The sequence below is a fragment of the Castor canadensis genome, chromosome 8 (genome assembly GCF_047511655.1).
Source record: "Castor canadensis chromosome 8, mCasCan1.hap1v2, whole genome shotgun sequence".
NCBI classification, from domain to species: Eukaryota; Metazoa; Chordata; class Mammalia; order Rodentia; family Castoridae; genus Castor; species Castor canadensis.
Window position 1 is genome coordinate 111,550,386 of NC_133393.1, and position 22,514 is coordinate 111,572,899.

The window sequence follows — 22,514 nt, forward strand, 5'->3', positions numbered from 1 at the left end:
TATTTTAGGTCTGGATAAGAAAAAAGCCCCATTTTCTCAGAGACAGAAGAATTCTCTTTTTCATCTAATCTTTGTATCCTGACAAAGAAAGGTACCTGATATTAGTGGAAATTATACACTATGCTTATTTCATAAGCAACTCAAGACAAATAAAATACTAAAATATTTCCTGCCATTCACAGCAGGTTTATGCCAAGGAAGAAATTTAAAAGGAAAAAACTTTCATATGCTTTGCAATTACTACACTTAACTTTGCCCAAATTTAAACTGCACAGGAATAGGTAAAGGGAAAATATTTAGTAATTTTGTACTTTTTATTACCAATAAAGTTAACAACAATCACTTCTTCATTAAACATTTTTTCTTCTTGTTTAGTCTAAATTAATTCTGAGGGAGAAGTGGCTTTGAGGTTTCTAGAAAAATGAAAGCAAGTTTATCTGTATGCAGATAAAAGCATATGATCCATTAAAGGTACATAATCAATATTTAAGGTGGCCCAAAGAATTACGAACATGAACACACACACATGCCACAAGACTATGTTATCTTTTCTACTCACAGTCCAAAAGCTTTGATAATCAGGAGCATATTCAACAGCTGTTTCACACATTTCCTGTACTTCCTCCTTGGTTCCTCTTTTTGAGAACAATCTCAGATAGTGGCACCAAATTTCTGGATTGTCTTTGTTGTTTTCCAATGCTCTAGCCAGTACATTTAAAGCAGAATCCAAGGATTCTGAACATAACCTATGTGTTTAAAACAAAAGGCAGGGTTTTGTGTTTGTTTTAAGTGCTTGAGAGGCTGGGGCTGTAGCTCAGTAGTAGAGCACAAGGTTCTGGGTTCAATCTCTAGCACTGCAAAAAATTAAATAAAAACTGAGAAAAAAAAAGGCTTAAAATTTAAATAAGGCTAATCAAATGAGGCAATTTCTACTTTCTATTAGAATCTATCGAGAAGCCAGAAATCACTACAACAGAGTAATAAACTAGGATTTTAAATCACAACTGCAGAAAAAAAAGACTTGATTTCCCATAGAGCCAATAATTCTTTTTCTAAGTGGATGTTCAGGAAGCATTTACCACAGATAAAAACATACAGTGTTATAAAACCACTAAGATTATCAACATCAAATGTGCTCTATGTCCATATTCAGCAATACCTTTTATGATTTACACTGTTTGGAAACAGGAAAAGTTAAACAACTCTCTCTCTCTCTCAAGGCCAGCTACTGCCAGCACTGAATATCAAAGCTTTCAATGTAATTGTTCTTTTCAACGGTCAAGGGCTTGCTATCTCTTGGAGAAGATAATTCTCTTGCATGATCTTATTCATGAAATAACGTGCAGTACTTTTGTCCTTCACTCAGTAAATGACTGAGAAAGAAATCAGTGTAACTTATCCCATTATCATGGAAATGACACATAAGGAAACTTAAATAGCACCATATTCAGATATGTGTGGTTTATTAGCATTCTGCAGTGCTGCCTTATTTAAAAGACTTTATACTAAGTTTTAAGATATGTCTATCAGAGTCTATCATGAAATTATACTTTAAAATCACAACTATAAAAAGCTTATTCCTGGCTTATCTCTACTACCAAAAAGTAGAAGTTAGAGACAGGCATGGATTCATGCACTCAGGTAGCTAAGGCAAGACAATGAAGAGTTCAAGGCCAACCTAGGCTATATATACCAAGAACAAATCTAAAAAAAAAAAAAAAAAAAAAAATTTCATCAGAATTTGAAGGTTATAAGCTTTAAATGTTTTAAAATTATTCCTTCTACCATTCAGAATTTACTAAAACCTCTTTAAAGTAAAATTCTAAAAACTTCAAAACTTCAGTACAATCTGTTACCCATATACTGAACCATGGAGACAAACTCAAGACCCAATCTTAAATCTTTCTAATAGTTTCTTTTTTTCCCTGATAGCTTTCGAACAATAAAATACTTCTAACTTCACCAAAACAAAACAAATCCCCAAAGAGTCCACTGATAATAGAAAGGAAATCTGATTACCATATGTGAAATAAAACAGCAACATAGAAATATAAATGTTCAACAGTTTTCACAAAGACTTAAATTTCACCTACCCATCATTTTGATTCAAGTACTTATATGCAAGCTTGAGCCAAAGTTGCACATGAGAAGGGTTTTCAAGCACACTTGCTTCTAAATTAGCAATGTCATCAGTTTCATTTGTAAAATATCTAATGTCATCTGGAGTGACAACAGTGTCCAAAGCTGGAACATTTATTTGGTTCCCTGGTCGGAAGGCTATAAGGAAAAATATATATAATCTAAATCTACAAGATTCTAATGACATACAATAAATGATTAATAACTTTAAGGTGAAGCTGGCATGTAACTTATCATCCAAATCTGGACACTTCTGAGTGAAAACTGGTGCTATTAAAAATTACATCAAGGGGGCTGGTGGAGTGCCTAGCAAGCGCAAGTCACTGAGTTCAATTCCCAGTAACTATCCCCCTGCCCCTCCCCCAAAAAAATCACATAAGGAGAACAGGAGTAAATAGACTTCTGCTAGTAAACTAGAAGCATGGTCTCCCTATATTATTAAGAGTAAGTGATATCATCTGATAATTCACTTACTTGTAAATCAGAGTTTAAGAAATTGAAGGTTAAGATTTCTTCAACCGTGTCTAAACTAAAGAAGTGTTACATTGACACAAATAAGCACATGAGAATATACTTTGATATATACTTGGATTAGGTGCTGTCAATCCACAAATTAGTAAACATTATGCAAACTTGAAATAACAATGCAAGCCAGGTGCTGGTGGCTCACGCCTGTAAACATAGATACTCAGGAGGCAGACATCAGGAGGATAATGATTCAAAGGCAGCCTGGGTAAATAGTTAAGACCCTACCTCAAAAATACCCAACACAAAACAGAGTTAATTTAATGGAGCACCTCAAGTAGTAGAGCACCTCTAGCAAGCAAGCATGAGGCAGAGTTCGAACTCTAGTAGCACCAAAAAAAAAAAAAAAAAACCAAGCAAAAAAGCAAATTGTGCTTATGCATTATTTTGTTCATTCTTTTCTTTTTCCCCTGGGACATGAACTCTGGGCTTCACGCTTACAAGGCAGACACTACACCTTGAGCCATGCTACCAACCCTTTTTCCTCTGGTTATTTCAAAAATAAGAGTTTCACTTTTTGCCCAGACCAGCCTGAACTATAACCCTTCTTTTTTTGGGGGGGCAGTACTGGGGTTAGAACTCAGGGCCTCACGCTTGCTAGGCAGATGATCTACCACCTGAGCCACTCTACCAGCCCATTTTTGTGATTTTTTTTTTTTTTTTTTTTTTTTGGAGATAGGGTCTCATGAAGAACTATTTGTCAGGAGCTGGTTTCAAACTGTGATCCTCCTGATTCTTTCCTACTGAGTAGCTAGAATTATAGGCATGAGCCGCCACTACTGCCCAGTTGCAACCCTTCTATTTTAAACTGAGCACTGCTAGGATTGACAGGCATACATCACCACACCCAGCTTTTTTTCCATTCAGTTGGGGTAATCACAAACTTCCCCTTTACCCTCCTGTCCCAGGCTAGCCTGGTATAGCAATCCTCCTTATTTCGGCCTCCTGAGTAGTTGGGGGTGATAGGTGTGAGTCATCACCACTGGACTCATTCATTCATTTTGTGAGTCTACAGCAGGTCAGAAAACAGAGACTCAAAGACCAAGCCAAAAAAACCCCCAAAAAACAAAAAACAACTGCTCTTAAGGAGGACACTATCCAGGAAGTGGTTCTCAAATGAGAGCAGTATGGTTATTCTCACTCCACTCAAGTATGTTTGGCAATACATGAGACAGTCATATTTACTAAGGAATGTTCCTTCCATTTATTGGGTAGGGACCATGAGCGCAAAACATCCTTTAATGTCAGGATTAATCCTGCACAGTGAATAAATTACCAACACCAATGACATCAAATTTAAGAAAATAAAAAATATGAATATCAGTTTTAAGAAAATTATTTTTCTAAAACTAGGCTAGTGAATGCATCAAAGATTGGCAAAGTGTTTAGTCAAAGATGGAACATCAAGCTGGTGGAGTGGCTCAAGTGGTAAGAGTACATGCCTAGCAAGCATGAGGCCCTGAGTTCAAACCCCAGTACCCCCCCCCCAAAAAAAAAAAGATGGAACATCACAATATAGTAATTCTGGATCTTAACCTGAGTAACTTCTTACCATACTTAATTGGTCCTGTAGACTGTTCCTCGTCACTACTGAAGCTATTCTCTGAAATAGGTTTTCTCCAAAACTTTGGCTTCCATTTTCTTTTATCTTTGTAGGTTGTAAATGGAGGTGCTAAAGTAAACAGGAGAAGGCTATTAATTGATAGAACTAGGTATTTTTTTTTTATTGTTTTGAGGGTTACTCAAAAAATACTTGAAAGGGGGTTGGAGACCTATCTGAAGTGGTACAACACTAAGCAGCAGCCCCTGAGTTCAATTCCCAGTATCAAGGAAGAAAACAAACTTGAACTGTTTACTTAATTGAGTTACGTCAAAAATGACATATAGTTTATATTAAGAAAAAAATATCAAAAAGTTTTCTACCGTATAGAAAATAAAAGGTCCCTTTTACAAATACACATGCATGTGGTCGTGGGCACGTGCGCACACACACATACGTACACACACTTACTATGACTTTTACTTTCATTGACATTGCTAACAAGAAGAACAGCCATCTGGTCCATTGACATTCGATCTTTGTTTACTCCAAAAAGCTTCTCAACATACTTTTCTGAAATAAAGAGAAATGTCATTATCATTTAAAAAACAAAAAAGCACTGATTGCAAAGATGAGGCCAATTAAAAAGCAGAAGCCAAGAATAGCATTAAAAATTAATAAGAGGTATATGACACTTACTAGTCAATAACACTTATGGACTTTGAAAGGGCAAGGGTACCAAACTGGGAATGATGAAATGAAAACTAGACTGTGTGATAACACTAAATATAATAAATATTACTTCCCTTACTTCCAAAAAGACTTATTATTATTATTTGCAACTAAAATCTGGGGAAAAGCTTAATGACATTTGCTCACAATAATAGATAGTAATTTAAGCTTTCTAAAATGTCAAGTTTAGGGCTGGAGGAGTGGCTCAAGCAGTAAGAGTTCCTGCTTAGCAAGCTCAAGGGCCTGAGTTCAAACCCCAGTGCTACCAAAAATACAAAAAAACAAAAACAAAACAATAAAATGTCAAGTTTATAGAGTCATTTCATTATAGAATTTGAAAACCATAGCCATATTAATTTCTAGTCTTCTATTTTTTAAAACAACAAATAAAAATAAGGCCCTATGTTAAAATCATTAGTAAAATGTCTATACAAACAAGTTCATATTTTTTTTTCTAAATAAACTATTTAGATGAGCTCTATGCAAAGAACTTTCTGCAACGTCAGAGATGTCTGAAATCTCTTGTTGTTCTATTGGTACCGAGAAAGCAATTGTGCTTTTATTTGAATTTAAATTTAATGAGCAACATGTAGTTAGTGACTACTGTGTTGGACACAACAGATCTAGTTAAAAGTTTCATAGCTGAATATATTGAATTATTATAGTTTTTTAATTTAAAGACATCAACAGCTGTATATAAAAATTTTTAATTGCCTAAATTCAAGTTTTCACTTGGGGGAGAATAAGAAGTCTTTAAAAACCTGCTGCAGAAGCAATTTCTTCATCAGTGCTTGTTTCTGAACAACCAATCAAAGACAGATTATATGATAGAATGTCCTGGAATAGCTGTTTTCGGCTAAGTGTATAGTCTTGTACATGCTGCCTAAAATAAAAATTACAACACAAAAAAGATAATCACATACATATCAAAGTTAAGCAGCCAAAACCTTTTTTTTAACTTATAAGATATTCACAAATGAATACTACTTACCACTGACAATCATCATCATTACATGTTCCTGTTAAATCAAAACGGCAAAAACACTGATCTGGTTCAATCATGTTACTGTATGATACTGAGCTTAGGGGAAGCTTTTCCTTGGTTCGATAGTATGGACTAAATCTAAGAAGAGAATGGACAGGCACATTATGCTCTATAAACATTCCTCTGAAAACTAGAAAACTTTTTTCCTTCTCAGTTAAAATTTCTATGCTTCAAGCTATTTGTCTAATTAAATTAGTACAAAAGTAACTCTAAAAACTGCCACAATATCAAGTGATAGAAACAAGCTACTTTTATACTGGGAACATAAGAGATTTGAAATGGAAACCTAGGCCTGGTGGGACATGCCAGTAATCCCAGCACTCAAGATGCTGAGGCAAGAGGATCATGGGTTTGAGGCTGCATGTGAAATCATCTAAAAAAAAAAAAAAAAAACCAAAAAATATTTGAAGTAAAAACAAAACTACCCCGTGATATTTTCTAAAAGTAGTGTTCTTTTCACCTTGATAAAAATGCTAATAATGCATTACCACTCTACACAAAAAAACTAGGGAAAAAGTCTATTCTACCCAGTAGGTACTTAATAATTTTATCATAAAATCATTCCTAAGTAACAGTATCATAATTTTGAATATTCTAAAAATGTAGGACAACCTCCCACAAAGTTAAATCACCTGAGAATATCTAAATTAACTTCATAAAAGCTGGCTAATGCACTCCTTAGATTGAAAAGTAGTAAAATTAAAAACTCAAAATTAAAAATCTTCATGAAGCTCTGATTTTTTTTCCCCTGAAGTCCCTAACAAACAGAAATCCAGAATCCCCACATCCATCAGCAGCCAGAAATTGGAATTTAATAAGAAATGATTAAGTCCAAGAGCAAGCTAACCCTCACTTTCTGATATGGTTTGAGTACAATAACAAGACACCTATTTTTATTTATTTTCCTTAAAAGGACAAGTCTATTTTTCAACAACCATGACTCAACTGCTTTTTTTCATTATCATCAAATATTTAAAGTGAAATATTAAGAAACAAAAAGACATCCTAAAATTCAAGCTGATTGAATCTTTCTTTTATACCTGTAGGACTTAAAAACTAGAAGAGGACTGTGGTAGGGTCTAAAAGGACATGGTTTCACTTCTGCAATTTTATTTTGTGCTGTAACAAAATCCACATCCACTGAAATCTCCTGCAAAAAAAAAAAAACAAAAACCAAAAGCACAATAATTTTATAAGCAAATAAGGCTTAAGTGAATTCTAGATTTTGTAAGGAGTATGAAATGTTCACTAACCTGACCATGCAAAGTCTTTTCTGTAATGCTTGTAGTGGTTTTTAAAATCAATTGTTTTAAGCTGTCAGCTTTTGAATATAATTTTTGCAATTCACCAATTTTTAACCCTAGAAAAAGTTCTGGTTTTTCTACAGTACTTTTACTAAATTTGTTTATGCATTCTTTGTTAGGTGTATCAGTGTGCTTAAGATTAGGTTTAGTAAAAGCATTAGATTCTAAGAAGGACCTTCTTCGTTCTCTGTTTGAACCAGACAAAATTTCATCATCAATATCATTTTCTTCGGTGTCCAGAGTTAATTTATCTTGCGTCAGATCATGCAGAGAGGGTTGAGGTAAGGAAAATTCAGATTCCTCTTCCACAACTGAAGTGATATTTTGTTGTTCCTTTGCTTTAAGAGCACGGGCTTCTTTTAATTTTTGAATTTTCAGGGCATATTCATACTCAAGCTTTTGTAATCGTCTTTTTTCCATAGCAATTAGTTCTGCTGAATGCTTTCTTGGACTTGATATTGGAGAATTATCTAATCTCATCATTTTGTTTGGCTGGGAGAGAAAAATAATGTATTTCACAGCACTGTGATTTCACAATTTCTCATATTAACTGTGCTATCACTACACAAATATAATGCTGACCTTACAAAACTATATTAATAAGTAAAACAAAACAGTTTAACATAAATCTCCACAAGTTTTGCTAATTAATCTATAGTCTACAAAAAACTAAAGCCAAATCAAAATAAATAAAAAAGTATCAAAAAATATGATGTCATTTAAAAACAAAGCTTTAATCTTACTTGCTTTTTTTTTTTTTTTTTGTGGTAATGGGGTTTGAACTCAGGGCCTACACCTTGAGCCACTCCACCAGGCCTTTTAGTGTTAAGTATTTTTGAGATGGGGAGTCTTGCAAACTATTTGCCTGGACTGGCTTCGAACAGTGATCCTCCTGATCTCTGTCTCCTGAGTAGTGAGGATTACAGGCGTGAGCCACTGGTGCCGGCTTGCTTTGATTTTGCAGAGAAAAGTCTTAATTACTTTATACATTTTTTAGCCTATAAAGTATTATAAACACCTTCTGCTTTCCAAAAATACTTCTATAAACAACTTACTCCAAGGCGATCTTGTTCAAGTTTACGTTTTCCTATTTCTTTACTAGCTACTGCCTTTGCTCGGGCAAGCTCTTCTCCATATTTCAGTGTCAAAGTTTTCTTAACTGTAACACGTTGTTGAACTTTATGAATCTGAAAATGCAAAAAAATTCAGAAGACATAAATGAAAATCTAAGAAGAAATACCTTCTCAAACACAACAGCATTAAGTTGACTAACTGAAAAAAATTCTATTATGTGTTAACAAAAAAGTAAAGATTACAACACATATTTTGATGGCTTCATTCATTCATTCTTATAGAAAACTGGGACAGTAAAAATGAGCCTACAATATATTTTTGTGTGTGGGGGAAGCAGTACTGGGGTTTGAACTCAGGATCAAACGCACAGTATTTTAATTTAAAAAGGAAGGCTGGCAGCTCAAGCAGTAAGAATGCCTGCCAAACAAGCATGAGGCCCTGAGTTCAAACCCCAGTAACCCTCCACCCCACCCCCCCATATAAAGGAAATTACTTGTTCCTGAAGCTTCTTCAAAAACATTCTGTTAACACTAAGAATTTTCTCAGTTGCTTGAAGCTGTTCTGTAAGTTTTGTAATTTTTGTTTCAGCATTTCGAACAGACTCTTTCTTCTTAGCTTCTTGCTGTACTAGATTCTTTAAAACAGATTCATCTTTCATCAACAGAATCCTAAGTGAGAAATAATAAATTCTTATTAATGTTTTCTAAACTAGCAGAATTGACACCATTGAAATAAAAAAAAATCTATGACATACAAGTAAGAAATGAAGAGGAAGAATTTTTTACATTCATCAATCATACAGGTATTCTAATCAACAATTACTCATTTTATGGAAGCAACTATGGGTTTGATTTAAAAAAATAATAATTTAGGCCTGAGTTAATGGGAATCACAATTGAAAATCTTATAGTAAATGTTGAATGCTAGCTGAATCTGATCCCCTATGGACCCTGAATCATGTCTGAGAAAGTAGCTACACTTAGCTTCATTTATAATACTCCATAATATACAAACACCCAATGAACATACTTCAGCACACTTAATTAACTCATACATACAGAAGTTTAGAACTGAGAAGTTAAAAACAAGACAAAATGACAAGTTTATGGATGTAAATAAATTTAAAAGATTTTGAATCTTTTCTGTTTGTTCCTTTTTCATTTCTTTTTGTTTTTTATAGGATTTTGGATCTTTAAAACTAGTGAGTATGATCAGTAATAAAACTGAAGCATCTGTACAGAAAGAAGAAGATTTGAACACTCACAATTACTACCATTAGACTAAGTCAAAAACACAGAGACTGTGGGATATGATGGAGGATAGAAAGACATAATGAGTTTCTAAAGACACTTTATTTTTAACTTTTGGTAATAATGGGGCTTAAACTCAGGGAGTTATACTTGCTAGGCAGGCTCTATCACTCACTAGCCCAGCATTTTTCTTTTAGTAGTATATAAAATGACGGCACATCACAGATATAATGAAATGTGGTAGTTAATACAAGACAAATGATCAAAATTGGATATACTTGTAAGCTTTTAAAATGCATTTTATTTTATTTAGAACACTTAATATCTAATGTCTTGTTCAAAAATGGAAAACAGAACAGGTCTGTATATTTAAGCCCTAAGATTCAAAAGCTCCTTGAGATGTCTCTATTGCCTTATAAAAACACCCAAAATTACATTCTTTTTCATGATTTATAAAAATACCACGGTGACTATGTCAGAAATGAGGCTGTACACATCTACTCCTTTTTTTTAACTACAAATAAATAAACTTTTGAAACTTGTTTTAAATTGATTAAATATTATCAATAATTGCTTTCAATATTAAGAGTAATTCATTATAGTAATCATTTCTTGCCATCATGGTTTAAAGGTCAAGAACTAGTCAGTTACTAAAATGTTCTTTTATTTTTATACTCATCCCTCCATATTTGTAGACCTAAAAGTAGACTACTAGAACAAAGCTCAGTTGAGGGCAACTAAGACAATTTTCCTCATTATCATCTTATGATTTCAGGGTGGCTGGAGTAGGAAAAAAGTACACTTATAAATTATTTTTATCAAATATATGTTAATGTATTCAAGTGAATTCTATCTCAATATGTTCATCCTGTAAGGTTTCACACATATTTTCAAAATTCTCAAACATTACTCCAACAGCACAGAAATTTCTCCAAACATGTAAGAAGTTTATGATCATAACCTAATAATCACACTTTGTAACAACACAGTTTAACCATGTGTCTTATTGATCAAACTAGGTAATGTCGATATCCAATAATCAAAGGCAATAAAAATATGCTTCAATGAAGGTATTTTTAAAAACATCCTAGAGGATTTAAGGAAATTCCAAAAACAGGGGTTTCATATTTTTGACAATGGATAAGCCACATATTAATCAGAAGTGGACAACTTTCCTTTGAAGGCTTGATTTTTTAATTTAAAAAATTAATATTACTCTACATAAATGTATAATTCAATAAAATTAAAGACTGTTATAATTCAACGAAGTGTAAGAATTTGTCATCTGTATGCTTGTTAATGACATGCACTACAAAAACACATCCTTCCAATATAGGACCATTTAGATACAGGAGGTATTTAATCAGATAATGAGGCTTACCTGTGCTTTTTAAGTTTTGCTTCTGCATCTGCAACCTGCTTAGTAACCATTGCTATTCTGCCAATTCCATCAATTTCCACATCAGAGTTTGCTGGGGATGATGAATTTGTCTTCAGCTGATCTGATTTAATCAATCGCTGTTTCTCACGACTAGAAGAAGATATAAATGTATTATGCCAAAGACTAATTCAAACTATTTTTCTCTGCATGTGTTTTATTCATAAAATAAATATATTACTACATTTACTAATTATAGTGATAACTGATAAATGCAGAGCCCAAGGTGGCAAAGTAGATAATGCAGTTTTTCTCTAAGTACTTTTAACTTTTTCTAAGCTAGTTATATTTCACTGCCTTCTTGTACAAATGATCACCATTCTGTGTGACTGCTTCCTCTTCCATATTAGTTATAAAAACATGAACCATGCATTTAGGATTAAGTCAACATCATTCATCATCCAGTGTCAATAAACCCTTATATAAACAACAATGAAGTCTGGTAAACAGCACCTACCTCTAAAGCAAATCACCATAAATGCCACTTACTTCGCGATCTCTTCCTTTAGTAATCTATATTCAATCTTCTTTTCTTCAGGTAAAGCTTCAGGTGTTCGCAAAGGATCATTTTCTTTTTCAGATTTTGGAGGTACTTTTGGTTTTGAAGCTTGCTAAAAAATATTTGAAGGCAACCAGTTTAATAGCTTTCAAAAACTCCATACTAAGACTGTATTTTGCATTACCACCCGGTGTATAGTAATATATTTAGAAATAATTGAATTATCCCCATCATTCCTAGTTTTTAAAAACAGTCCCGGTTGTAAACTACCCAATTAATTGTATAATCCCCCAAACAGTCAAGACCTATAGTTTGAAAATCACTGAACTAAATCATATCTAAACAGTTGCAATAGGAAAAATGATTCTTTACTTAAATCATACACCTTAGTAAGAACTATTTTCTAGGAACATAATTCAAAACCAACAACACTTACACAGGAGAATTATTCACCCAGTTTTACTATTTGAAAAAGACTAGCTAATTGTAAACACGAATAAAGAGTGGATTTTTACTAGTAAAAATCTATCCGAATTTATACATGTTTCATTATACAAAGTACTAATTGCACAAAAAACTTTCTGAACATCATTGTATTAAAAATCCCTAACTCAGCTGAATGTGGTGGTGCTCTCCTGAAATCCTAGCACTTGGGAAGCGAAGACAGAAAGATCATGAGTTTAAGGCCAACCTGGACTATAAAATGATTGTCTCAAAAAGAAGGAAAAAAAAAAATCCCTAACTCTAAACAAAACCCAAACCTTTAAAGACTGCCAACAAATCATCTTTCTTTTCACTGTTCATTACGCACTTACCTCAGCAGTTCGTCTTGCTTCTTTGATCATGGACTCTAATCCACCAAAAACACTATTTGTTGACTTGGAAGCTTCTCCATCAGATTCACTATCATCTGAATCATTTAGAGTTACAACCACTGATTTATGCTTTGGAAGCTACAAAGACAGTGCACTTGTTACGATAACAAAAGCATGCTTATTCATTTCATGGGTCTATCACAATTAGGTATGTGACTTTGGACAAGTCATTTAAACTTTTTGGATTTCAGTGCTCTAGGCAGACAATGTGTGGCTCCTGGTTATCTTACACAACTGATTATGCCCCAGTTATGGGCTAACACATAAAACACATTCTATATTCTTAAAGTCTTTCCAGGTATTACTGTGATTACCTTCCTCATTAATTTTTGTCTTTCTTAAAACAAAACAAAACAAAACCTACCTAAATCAACTGCTTTAAAATCAAAGAAAAAAAAAATGATTCCAACAATTCTAAATAATAATTAACAAAATTTTGTAGTCTTTGTGGTTACATATACAGGGTGAGTGGCCAAAGTTAGTTTACCTAACAGAGACAAGATTTAAACTTGACCTTGCTCCATTTATTTTTCATTAAGGCCATTAAGGAAACCAGATAGAAGAAACTGTTGTTCCAACCTCCTTAATAAACATAAAAAATAAATTCTTGGCCCAGGGATGTAGCTCAGTGGCTAAGTGTTTGCCTAGCCCTGGGTTTGATCCCCAGTACCATAAAATAAATAAATAAACTCTTGCATTATAGTATAACCATTGACTGAAAATGTGAGTAACATTTTAAAAAGATGTGAAGAATAAAAAACATAAAATTTGTTTAAACTGTTTCCAGAAAAGATAGCAAATCTGAATGGGCCAATTTCTGTAGAAAAAAGCTGAGGAAATGGCAGAAAAAGAAAGTATACTTATCTAATGAGAACACTTCCCCAAACACACAATCAGTTTTCAAGTGAAGATGCTGCTCTTACTTCATTAATAAATTTAAAAATTTCAGTTTGCATTTATATATGAATATATTTATGTATATACATAAACTAGGGGGTGGGAAACAGGGCAGCAAAACTCCATATACATTTCTCATTTACTTTTTGAATAAAAATAGTATTAAGCTTTGTGGTTATTTTACCGAGATTACAGTTCGTGGAAGGCGAGGTCCTCTGTGAAACTTTGGATTTTGTATCCTAGGCTGAGATACTGTATTAATACTGACTATTGATAGATTGCTTCTTGGTATGGGCTGTGAATTGTTCAGAACTGGAGGTGAAGGTGGGTCACTATTACTGGATGTTTCCTAAATAGGAGGAGACATATATGAAACATTTCCAAATAAAAAGACATTTCTGTCATCTTTTGAAATCTTGAGCAAATTGATACTAGACTTACCCCTGCTTTGCTGAAAGCCCAATAAATCCCAAATAACCAGAAAAAAAAAAAAGCAGGACTATTCTAAACTAAGCTCAAGGGCACCACCTAGAGGATCAGGTACTTAAATTACCTCTGGTTTAAAAGCTCTTTTACTTGCTAGAGATTTAAGTAGTTCTTCTCGAAGGAGCATTTCTTCTTCCTCTTCCTCATCTGCAAAAGGTGGTTTTGGAGGCTGTTCTGGATCTTCAGGTGGGAGAGGTGGCAAAGGTGGTAGAGGAGGTAGCGGTTCAAGAGAAACACACAAGCCTTCCCCATAAGGCTGGTTCAAAGATGGCATAGACTATTTTCAAAAAAGAAGAAATTATAATTAAAATGCAAATTTTATCAACTCCAAATATTTATCTCTGAAACAGAATTAAATTCAAAAAAAGGTAAACTTTAGGTTATTTTTTTAGCTGTAAGTATAGTGAATTAAGTATACTGGATATCTCAAAACTACCCCAGAATTTAATGTTCAACCATGAAAATATTACCTTTCCAATAAAAAAAAAAATCAGTAATATTTAAAGCATTATATAAATTCTCTGCTCCTGCTTATCTCCACTTAACATTCTAGAACATACAGCAATTGAATTTTACTAGGGTCATTCTTTCTAGAAGAGCAGAAGCACTAAAACCAAAATCATAATATACAAAATATTAGATTAAAAGCTAATGCTAAAATTAAAATTAGGAAACAAAGAGATACTGGGAATAATAGTCTAGAGTATCTTAAATGTCAGGCAAAATGGCACTACTCTTTTAAATTCATGTAAAAGGACTTCTAGAGATTAAAGAAACTAACTTTAAACAAATCCCTGAGTTTGAAAATGTTTTTGCTTCAAAGATCTTCCAGTATTTCTCCTGGCATTTTAGCTCATTCATTCCTCATTTTCTAAAAGAAAACATCTCAAGGAAGAAAGAAAAAAAAATACCATTTCTCTCTCACTCCCTGCTTTAATAGTCTCCTTACCATAAACTTCCTAAGAAGATACCAGAGAGGTTCCCTCTCATCTCTTAAGGGATAGTCAGTTTCATCTCTAGGTGCACTAATGTAGAAATAACTTTAAAACTTCTACTTTTTGTTATTCCTCCTTATCCATTTCTCCTCCTCCTTTTATATGTGAGATTAATTCTTTTAAGAGGAAGACAGAGAAAAAGAAATTAACTTCCATAGGTAATGCTTTCCTCTAGGCGGACTGTAAAAACTATCTATATTCATCAGGAGAAAGGAGAGAACTGATCTTTGGAAGCAGCCTATGGCACTGAAATCTCAATTCAAAAAAAAACAGACAATTCCCAAAAGCAATAATTTTTACTCCTCTTTGGAATAAGATTTCTGAGTAGCTACTATCTGAGAAGCAAAGAGAACTGAAGTCAACATAAAATTTAAAATCAGCTATAAAAAAAATTTACCAAATGAATAGCCTGCCAGTAAATAATCAGCTGGTTATTATTTATTTCGTTACTAATTTAAGTAGGAAATTCTGATTTTAAAGCACTTTTCATAACCATTCATAAATCACATACCAATGTTTCAAAACAAATTAGAAAAGACACAAGGTAACATAATAATTTTCTTAGAAATATTCATTCTGACTTACAGAAACCTGAGGTGGTGGAGGCAAGGAAACAGAAGGTGCTGAAGAAAAATACCCCAATGAACATTCAGAGAAGAATGGTGGCTGTACTGGTGAAGGTGCTGTAAAAAATTTTTTTGGTAAAAATTTAACAAAAATACTTCAATAGGAGCATATTAAATGAATGAAAGAGATACAAATATACCAGGTAGGTGCAAATTAGATTTTATCAGACTCTGATAAAACCTTAAATCTCCATGTGTCCTTTTCTACCTATTTAAATCATTATATCATTTTAAAGTCAGGTATTTACTATAAGATGACATTTATTTCCTCCAAACACTCACTTTTCACTAAGCATGGTGACATATGCCTATAATCTCAGCATTCAGGAGGCTGAAGCAGAAGAACTGTGTTTGAGGCCAGCCTGGGCTCCTCTGTACCACACAAAAACAAAAATAACTAAAATTCTCACTTTTCACCTAATGATAATAACAGAGAATAGAGCAAAAATTCCTAAAAGCATTCACTTTTTTTTTTTTTTTTTTTTTTAACAAATACACTTTTTAAGAAGTAATGAAAAAGCTGGGTACCGTAGCACGAGTATGAACCTAGCTACTTGGAGAAGACTGGGAGGATCCCAGTTTAAGAACAGTCTGTGAGAAAAGTTTGAGAGACCTCAATTAATAATAAAAGCTGGGTGCACACCAGCCATCACCAACTACACCGGAAGCAAAAATAGGAGGATTTGAATCTAGGCCAGACTGGGCAGAAAACTGAGACCTTATTTGACAAATTCCTTCAACCAAAAAAGGGCCAGGGTTGTGGCTCAAGTGGTAGAGCATTTACCTACTAAGCACAAGGCACTGAGTTCAAACCCCAATACTGTGGAAAAAAAAACAGAAAAGAAATAATGACACAAAAAATTCCTTTTAATCCTGGAAAGTGCCCTAGCCAAAGAAAAACAATGATGTGACTTCATTCTTGCCTTCACATGGAACAAAGGAAAAGAACATGGACTCTGCAGTATAGAAAGCAAATAGAAGCTGGGCTCAGAGGCACATTATCTATAATCCCAGCTATATAGGAGGTAGAGACAAGAGGATCGTGAGTTCAAGGCCAACCAGCCAGTTAGCAAGACCATTATCTCAAAAACAAAACAGAAAACAAATGGGTTAGGTGTGTGGTTCAACTGGTAGAGTGCTTGCCTACCATGCTAGAGGCCCTGAGTTGAATCTCCAGTATGACAAAAGCAAACAAACAAACAAACAAAAACAAATAGAACTAGGAATAAGCACTACCCACTTTATTTAATACATTTTTTTCTTACAGCTTCAACTAACATTTCTTCTTTATCCCAGTTGCCTCACAAGTCAAACATTACCCACAGGCCTATGGGGTTAATTTAGGCCCAAATCTGAATATACGTTTATCTTAAGAATATTTTACTTCTTAAAAATGTAAGTATCAATTAGGCATGGTGGTGCACACCAGTAATCCAAGCACTTAGAAGGCAGAGATAGGAGGATCATGTGTTTGAGGCCAGTCTGGGATACATAGGGAGTTTAAGGCCAGCCTCAGGAGGCTCCAGGGGTAGCATGAGGCATGGAGTTCAAACCTCAGCACCAAAACAAACCAAAGAGCCATTCTCAGCTCCATAGCAAATTCAAGGCCTGCCTGGGCTACACAGCACCACCCTTTCTTACGAAACAAAAAAATTTGGACATTATTTAATTAAAAAATAACTTATCTGTGATTAATATGGTAAGATATGACAAAGCTAAAGAAAGCGTGTTCTCTATATAAATTTTTACAAAATTATTTTAAAAACATAGATCAAAAAGTTATTTTATAGAAATACAGAGTATTAGTAATATTTTAATACTTGAGAATTGCAATGAATCATCTCCAAGAACCTAAAATAAAAAAACTTAAGTAAATATTTACTTAACTAAACATTATGCAAATCCTATGTACTTTGCTTTCTGTACAAAGTAGGATTTGTACTGTACTAGGATTCTAGCTTTGATTTGGTCTCCTGGTATGACAGAAGGGAAAAAAAGACTGACCATGTGATCTTTCAAGTACTCCAATTCCTGGAATTCTAACTGCACTATTATCTGCCTAGTCCTAGGTATTCTAAAGTAGTGAGAAAAATAGGTCTCTCACAGTCACCTCTGAGCATCAATAAAAGTCAAGTCTCTAGCCCTCAAAGATAGATTCTAGACTATGCAACCTAATTGAGGTACAGCCCTGACCAGTTCTGGTCATCCTTTCCTGAGATGTCTCTAGTATCACTTTCAATCTCCAAATGCCTATAAAGTATCAACACTGGAAGGAGGTAGAACGTCTATAAGCAAAAAAAAAGATCTTTTTTTTTTTTTTTTTTGACTAACACAGCAAGAGTTTTTGGTTAAAGATCAAGTTTATCACTCCCACAATCTTCACTTTTTAGATAAAATAAAGACTATCTAGAAAGAAATACTAGGAAATAAAGGTTAATATTATACATCTGAGGTTTGCTAAGTATTTATAACATCAAATGTCTGTGGTTACAGAATTCATCAGCAAATCTCACCTTCATTACACATTTCTTCCAAGGTTTTGAGTAGTTAATGACCATTCTCTAATAACTGTGAATACAGAAATGTTTCCAGTTTTGGCTCATACCTGGAGAATTGGTTTCACTATCTGTATCCATAGCAACTTCTTCATAGTTATCATATTGATAAATGCCTCCTCCACTATCAGTAGGTTGCTTATCTAAGGATCGCCTCAGGTCAGGATCTGAAGACTAAGTATACAACATGTTTTTCTTAGTTTCAAAGCATATTCTGTCTCAGGCTAGTCTTAGGCTACAAATCACATAAGAACTGATAATTATCTTCTAGGGAAAAAAGTATCAGCAATTAACAATGATTCAGTGAGACCTGCCTATCACATCAGATTTGGGAAATTAATTTACATGATGGGCACATTGTGGTCCATACAAAAAATGGAATTTAGCAAGTACTATTTATACATATGAAGTCCCCCATAGTTAGCTGAGCCACTAAATAATTAGCTATTCCTCTATAAAATAAGGTTACACCAAGCTCAGGCACACTTATCGATTCTTCATTAAAGTAGAAGAAAAAAATGTTTAGTTTTATGCCATCAATATTATACTGGATACTGAATAAAAAAAAGGCCAAAAACATTTTTATTACAGACAAATTATAGCAGGGCACTGGTGGCTCATGCCTGTAATACTAGGTACTCAGGAGGCAGAGATCACGGTTCAAAGCTAGCCTGGGCAAACAGTTCACGAGACACTACCTCGAAGAAAACTTTCACAAAAAAATGGCTGGTAGAGTGGCTCAAGATGTAGGCCCTGAGTCCAAATCCCAGCACAGCAAAAAAAAAAAAAAAAAATCAAATTGGTAATACTTAAAAACTCTGGGTCAACATGTTTGTGAATTGTGTTTTTTACCTCATGTTTCACTCTGAGAAAATTTGTAACACACACACACACACACACACACACACACACACAATGCTAGCAAAACCCTTTCAGATGGAAATAAAAGGATAATGTGCAAACAATGCAATACTTATCTCCAAAGATTCTATCAAAATGCCCTTTAAAAGTTCAAAGTATGAATATGTATAGTATTCCCTGATTAAGCAAAGCCTAACTCCAATTCTCTCCAATTAAACACCACTTACTCTTTAGTATCCCTCTATTCTTCAATAATAAATTCACAAGTGTATTCTTAAAGTTCAAAATTCCAAAAACACTGTAACACTAAATCAACGTTAAATTTCGTTTACTTCTTTTAATACCATCCATAAAAGATAATGGCTTACTCAGACATTACCATTGACTTATACACAGTAATGCTCAACAAGTGTTTAATGACTAAATAAAAATCAGCCAGATGCACTAAGCATATGATGATTTAGCATTTTTAAAATAGTCCCTAACAACCTGCCCCGATATGCTTTTTATCCTAATTACTAAGACAATGAAAAACTAATGCAATTCTGCCTCCATACTTAAGAAATAGCTCTTTTCAGAATAAGTCCTTCCCGCAATTTAGTAATCCTACTTTCCTCTAAATAGATGATCAAAAAGCTAAATGCAGTCTGTTAACCAAGTTTATCTTCCTTTCTTCTACTTCTAATATCTGTGACTACAAAGATTTATTCTCAACTATGTATTTTCTCCCCAAGAGTTAGTTATAAAAGGTCTATCAAACAGAAGATATTTACAGTTTAGTTGACTGAATCTATGAAATAACAGACTACAAAGACACTTAAATTTGAATAATCTGATTTTACATTTATGCATTCCTTACTTTACTTCTTGATCTCCTCTTTCCACCAACCAATTTCATGAATCGATTGTACTGCTCTTCCTGATTTGAAAGATCTCGAATTTTTCTGATTTCTTCTTCTCTTTTCCTTCTCTCTTCTTCCTCAGCTTGTTTCCGCTGATCCTCTTCTTTCTGTCTTTCCTGTTCTTTTTGTTGTTGTAGTTTCTTCCATGCCTTTGTTTGCTGCTTTCTCAATGCTTGTTTAGCTTTAAATAAAAAATACAGAAACACTAGCAGCTATCTCCAAGTCAGAATTTTAAAGGCAGTAAAAGTAAGAGTTTTAAAAATTATTTTCACTGATTCATGTATATGGTTGCTCCTCTCTAATTTGTTTACATAGGATTATCTTCTATTTTTAGAGCCTTGCAATTTCTCAAACTCAAAACTTCCTGACCTAAAACTCTAGACACTGCAAGTGATATATGAATTCAATTAAAAGAATGTAACAGAAATAATCACCTGTGGTGCTAACTTTTTTGGCTGAATGTGTTTTTGAACTGGTTTTAATTTTTTGCTGTACAGTTTTTGTCTTAGTCAACTTTTCTTTGCTTTCTTTCATCACCTGCTGTTCTTTTTGTTGCCATTTTTTACTTGCTGACTGAAGAGCCAAAAGACGAAGCTGTAATTCAGACAGCTCCTCCTCTTCTTCACCTAGTTTCTTTAAAACAAAAAAAGAAACTGTTACAATTTTAAAATTCTATTAATTAAACATTTCACAGATTTTTTTCTTGGTGGGACTGGGGTTTGAAGTCAGCTTTGCACTGGCAAAGCAAGCACTCTACTGCCTGTAGGCTGCATTTCTAGTCCATTTTTGCTCTGGATATTTTAGAGACTAGGTCTCATGAATTATTTGCCCAGGTAGCCTCAAACCATAATCCTCCTGATCTCAGCTTCCCAAGCAGCTAGGATGACAAGTGTGACCCATCAGTGTCCAGCTACCAAGCTGAATCTTTTGAGATTGGAATTTAGTTTTAAAAAAAAACATTTAAGTGGCAAACATGGATAAAATAAGGAAACTAATTTACTTCCCCTAGCCCAAGACTCTAATTTAATTCTCGTAACACAGGGCTGGGGGAGTGTTTCAAGTGTAGAGCACCTGCCTAGCAAGCAAGAAACCCTGAGTTCAAACCCCAATACAGCCAAAACCCAAAAACAAGTAACATACAAAAACAGAACATCAATGGGTAGAAAGCATGTATACATACTTAAGCATTTAATGAGGCTACCCAAACTCTGATGGCAGCAAATTCAAAGAAACCAAGAACCCAAAAGAGGTAAGAAATGAAGAATGAAGTGGTTCCATAATTATGTGATTTATTAGAAAGACTCAGAAGTAATATAGAGGACACACCAAATATCAAGATTAAAATTTGCAAACTTTCTTTATAAATTCTTTAAAATAATGTTGAAGGGAAAAATCTACAGAGATGTGCTTACATTTGAATATTTTACGTTCTAAAGCTATGGACATTAATCTGAATATTTAAAATATTGTAAATGCTCAAAACTTTTCTTCAGAGAAACCAAAAATAGGAAGATATGTTAAAAGCAGATATTTTTAGAAGTTTTTTCCAACTGAAATAAATTCCTAATTTTTTAATTCTATTTGTAGTTAAAAATTTTAACATATACACGAAAACTGCACATATTGATAGAGTCCATGCATGCAATGCTTTGATATATGTATACATTGTATAACATTTAGATCATCATGAAATTAAAAATGTCTCTTCAAACATTCATCATTTCTTTATGATGAAAACATATTGTCACCCTGCTAAATTACGGCTCACCAGAACTTGTCCTTATGTAATTGTAAATTAGTACTCACTGAGCAACCTTTCCTTACCCCTCCCTCTCCCACTTTTTTGAGATAATTTTTAAAAATTAATCTGTTCTATGCATTTTAGCTAAAATAACTGAAAGTACTACACTATCTTGAGAAGAGTTTCTTAATTAGAGTTCATGGATTTGCAGGGTTTAGGAGGCTCCTGAAAAAGTTATGTAAGGGTAAGGAGGAGTCAAAAGTGAGTCCCATATTCCAAAGGTTAAAGCTTACTTAAAATTTTTTCTAATTGGTGAACTGTAATAATGGTAATTATATTTTGTATAAACTTCAATTGAATTATTATTATTATTTTTTTTGGTGGTACTAGGGAGTTGAACTCAGAGCCTCCTGCTTGCTAATCAGGCAGGCATTCTACCACTTGAGTGGCACTTCTGGCCCTTTTAGTGTTTTTTCCTTTTTGAGAGAGGGTCTCGCTTTATACTGGGCTGGCCTGGGCCCCAATCTGTCTATTTGTGCTTCCCTGCAGAGCTGGGATTACCTGTGCACCACCACACCCAGTCATGTGCTGAGGAGGGGAGCCTCAAGAAATTTTTACCTGTGCTAGCCCCAAACTACGAACCTCCTGATCCACTTCTCAAGTAGGTAGGATAATAAGCTTGAGCTTCTGCACCTGGCCTACATTATTTTTATGTTTAAGCATAAAGAAAAAAGTGGATACTATCTAATGGTTTCAACTCAATATTTAACCTTCTACTGTTGGGAAATACATGTGTAATTAATGCATTTTTTTACTCTCTCTTTTTTTTTGTGGGTCTGGGATTTGAACTCGGGGCTTCCCATTAACAAAGCAGGTACTCTTTTTGAGCCACACCTCCAATCCAGTAATGCATTTTTAAATTATCATGATTCCTTTTAACTCTACATCACTTAAACATACTAAATTCTATTGGTTAGTACTTCTATTACAGAGATATTCCGTCCAGTATGGTAGCAAGATCACCTATGGA

General features: G+C 33.9%; 1 protein-coding gene across 2 annotated transcripts in view; it reads right to left on the reverse strand.

Moving 5' to 3' along the window:
- The window catches only part of Zfc3h1 (zinc finger C3H1-type containing), a 52,614-nt gene that overhangs the window by 14,778 nt on the left and 15,322 nt on the right, over positions 1-22,514 (reverse strand). For both annotated transcript variants that reach the window (XM_074083924.1, XM_020178987.2), the window contains exons 4-22: positions 20,178-20,376; positions 19,701-19,924; positions 18,031-18,154; positions 15,385-15,482; positions 13,872-14,081; positions 13,503-13,667; positions 12,362-12,499; positions 11,537-11,658; positions 10,991-11,140; positions 8,853-9,027; positions 8,341-8,472; positions 7,235-7,777; positions 7,022-7,131; positions 5,928-6,059; positions 5,698-5,819; positions 4,676-4,777; positions 4,217-4,336; positions 2,094-2,277; positions 560-746 (exon numbers count right to left, since the gene is read on the reverse strand). In XM_074083924.1, the coding sequence (XP_073940025.1) occupies positions 560-746; positions 2,094-2,277; positions 4,217-4,336; positions 4,676-4,777; positions 5,698-5,819; positions 5,928-6,059; positions 7,022-7,131; positions 7,235-7,777; positions 8,341-8,472; positions 8,853-9,027; positions 10,991-11,140; positions 11,537-11,658; positions 12,362-12,499; positions 13,503-13,667; positions 13,872-14,081; positions 15,385-15,482; positions 18,031-18,154; positions 19,701-19,924; positions 20,178-20,376 (3,237 nt within the window). The remainder of the gene's footprint in view (positions 1-559; positions 747-2,093; positions 2,278-4,216; positions 4,337-4,675; positions 4,778-5,697; positions 5,820-5,927; positions 6,060-7,021; positions 7,132-7,234; positions 7,778-8,340; positions 8,473-8,852; positions 9,028-10,990; positions 11,141-11,536; positions 11,659-12,361; positions 12,500-13,502; positions 13,668-13,871; positions 14,082-15,384; positions 15,483-18,030; positions 18,155-19,700; positions 19,925-20,177; positions 20,377-22,514) is intronic.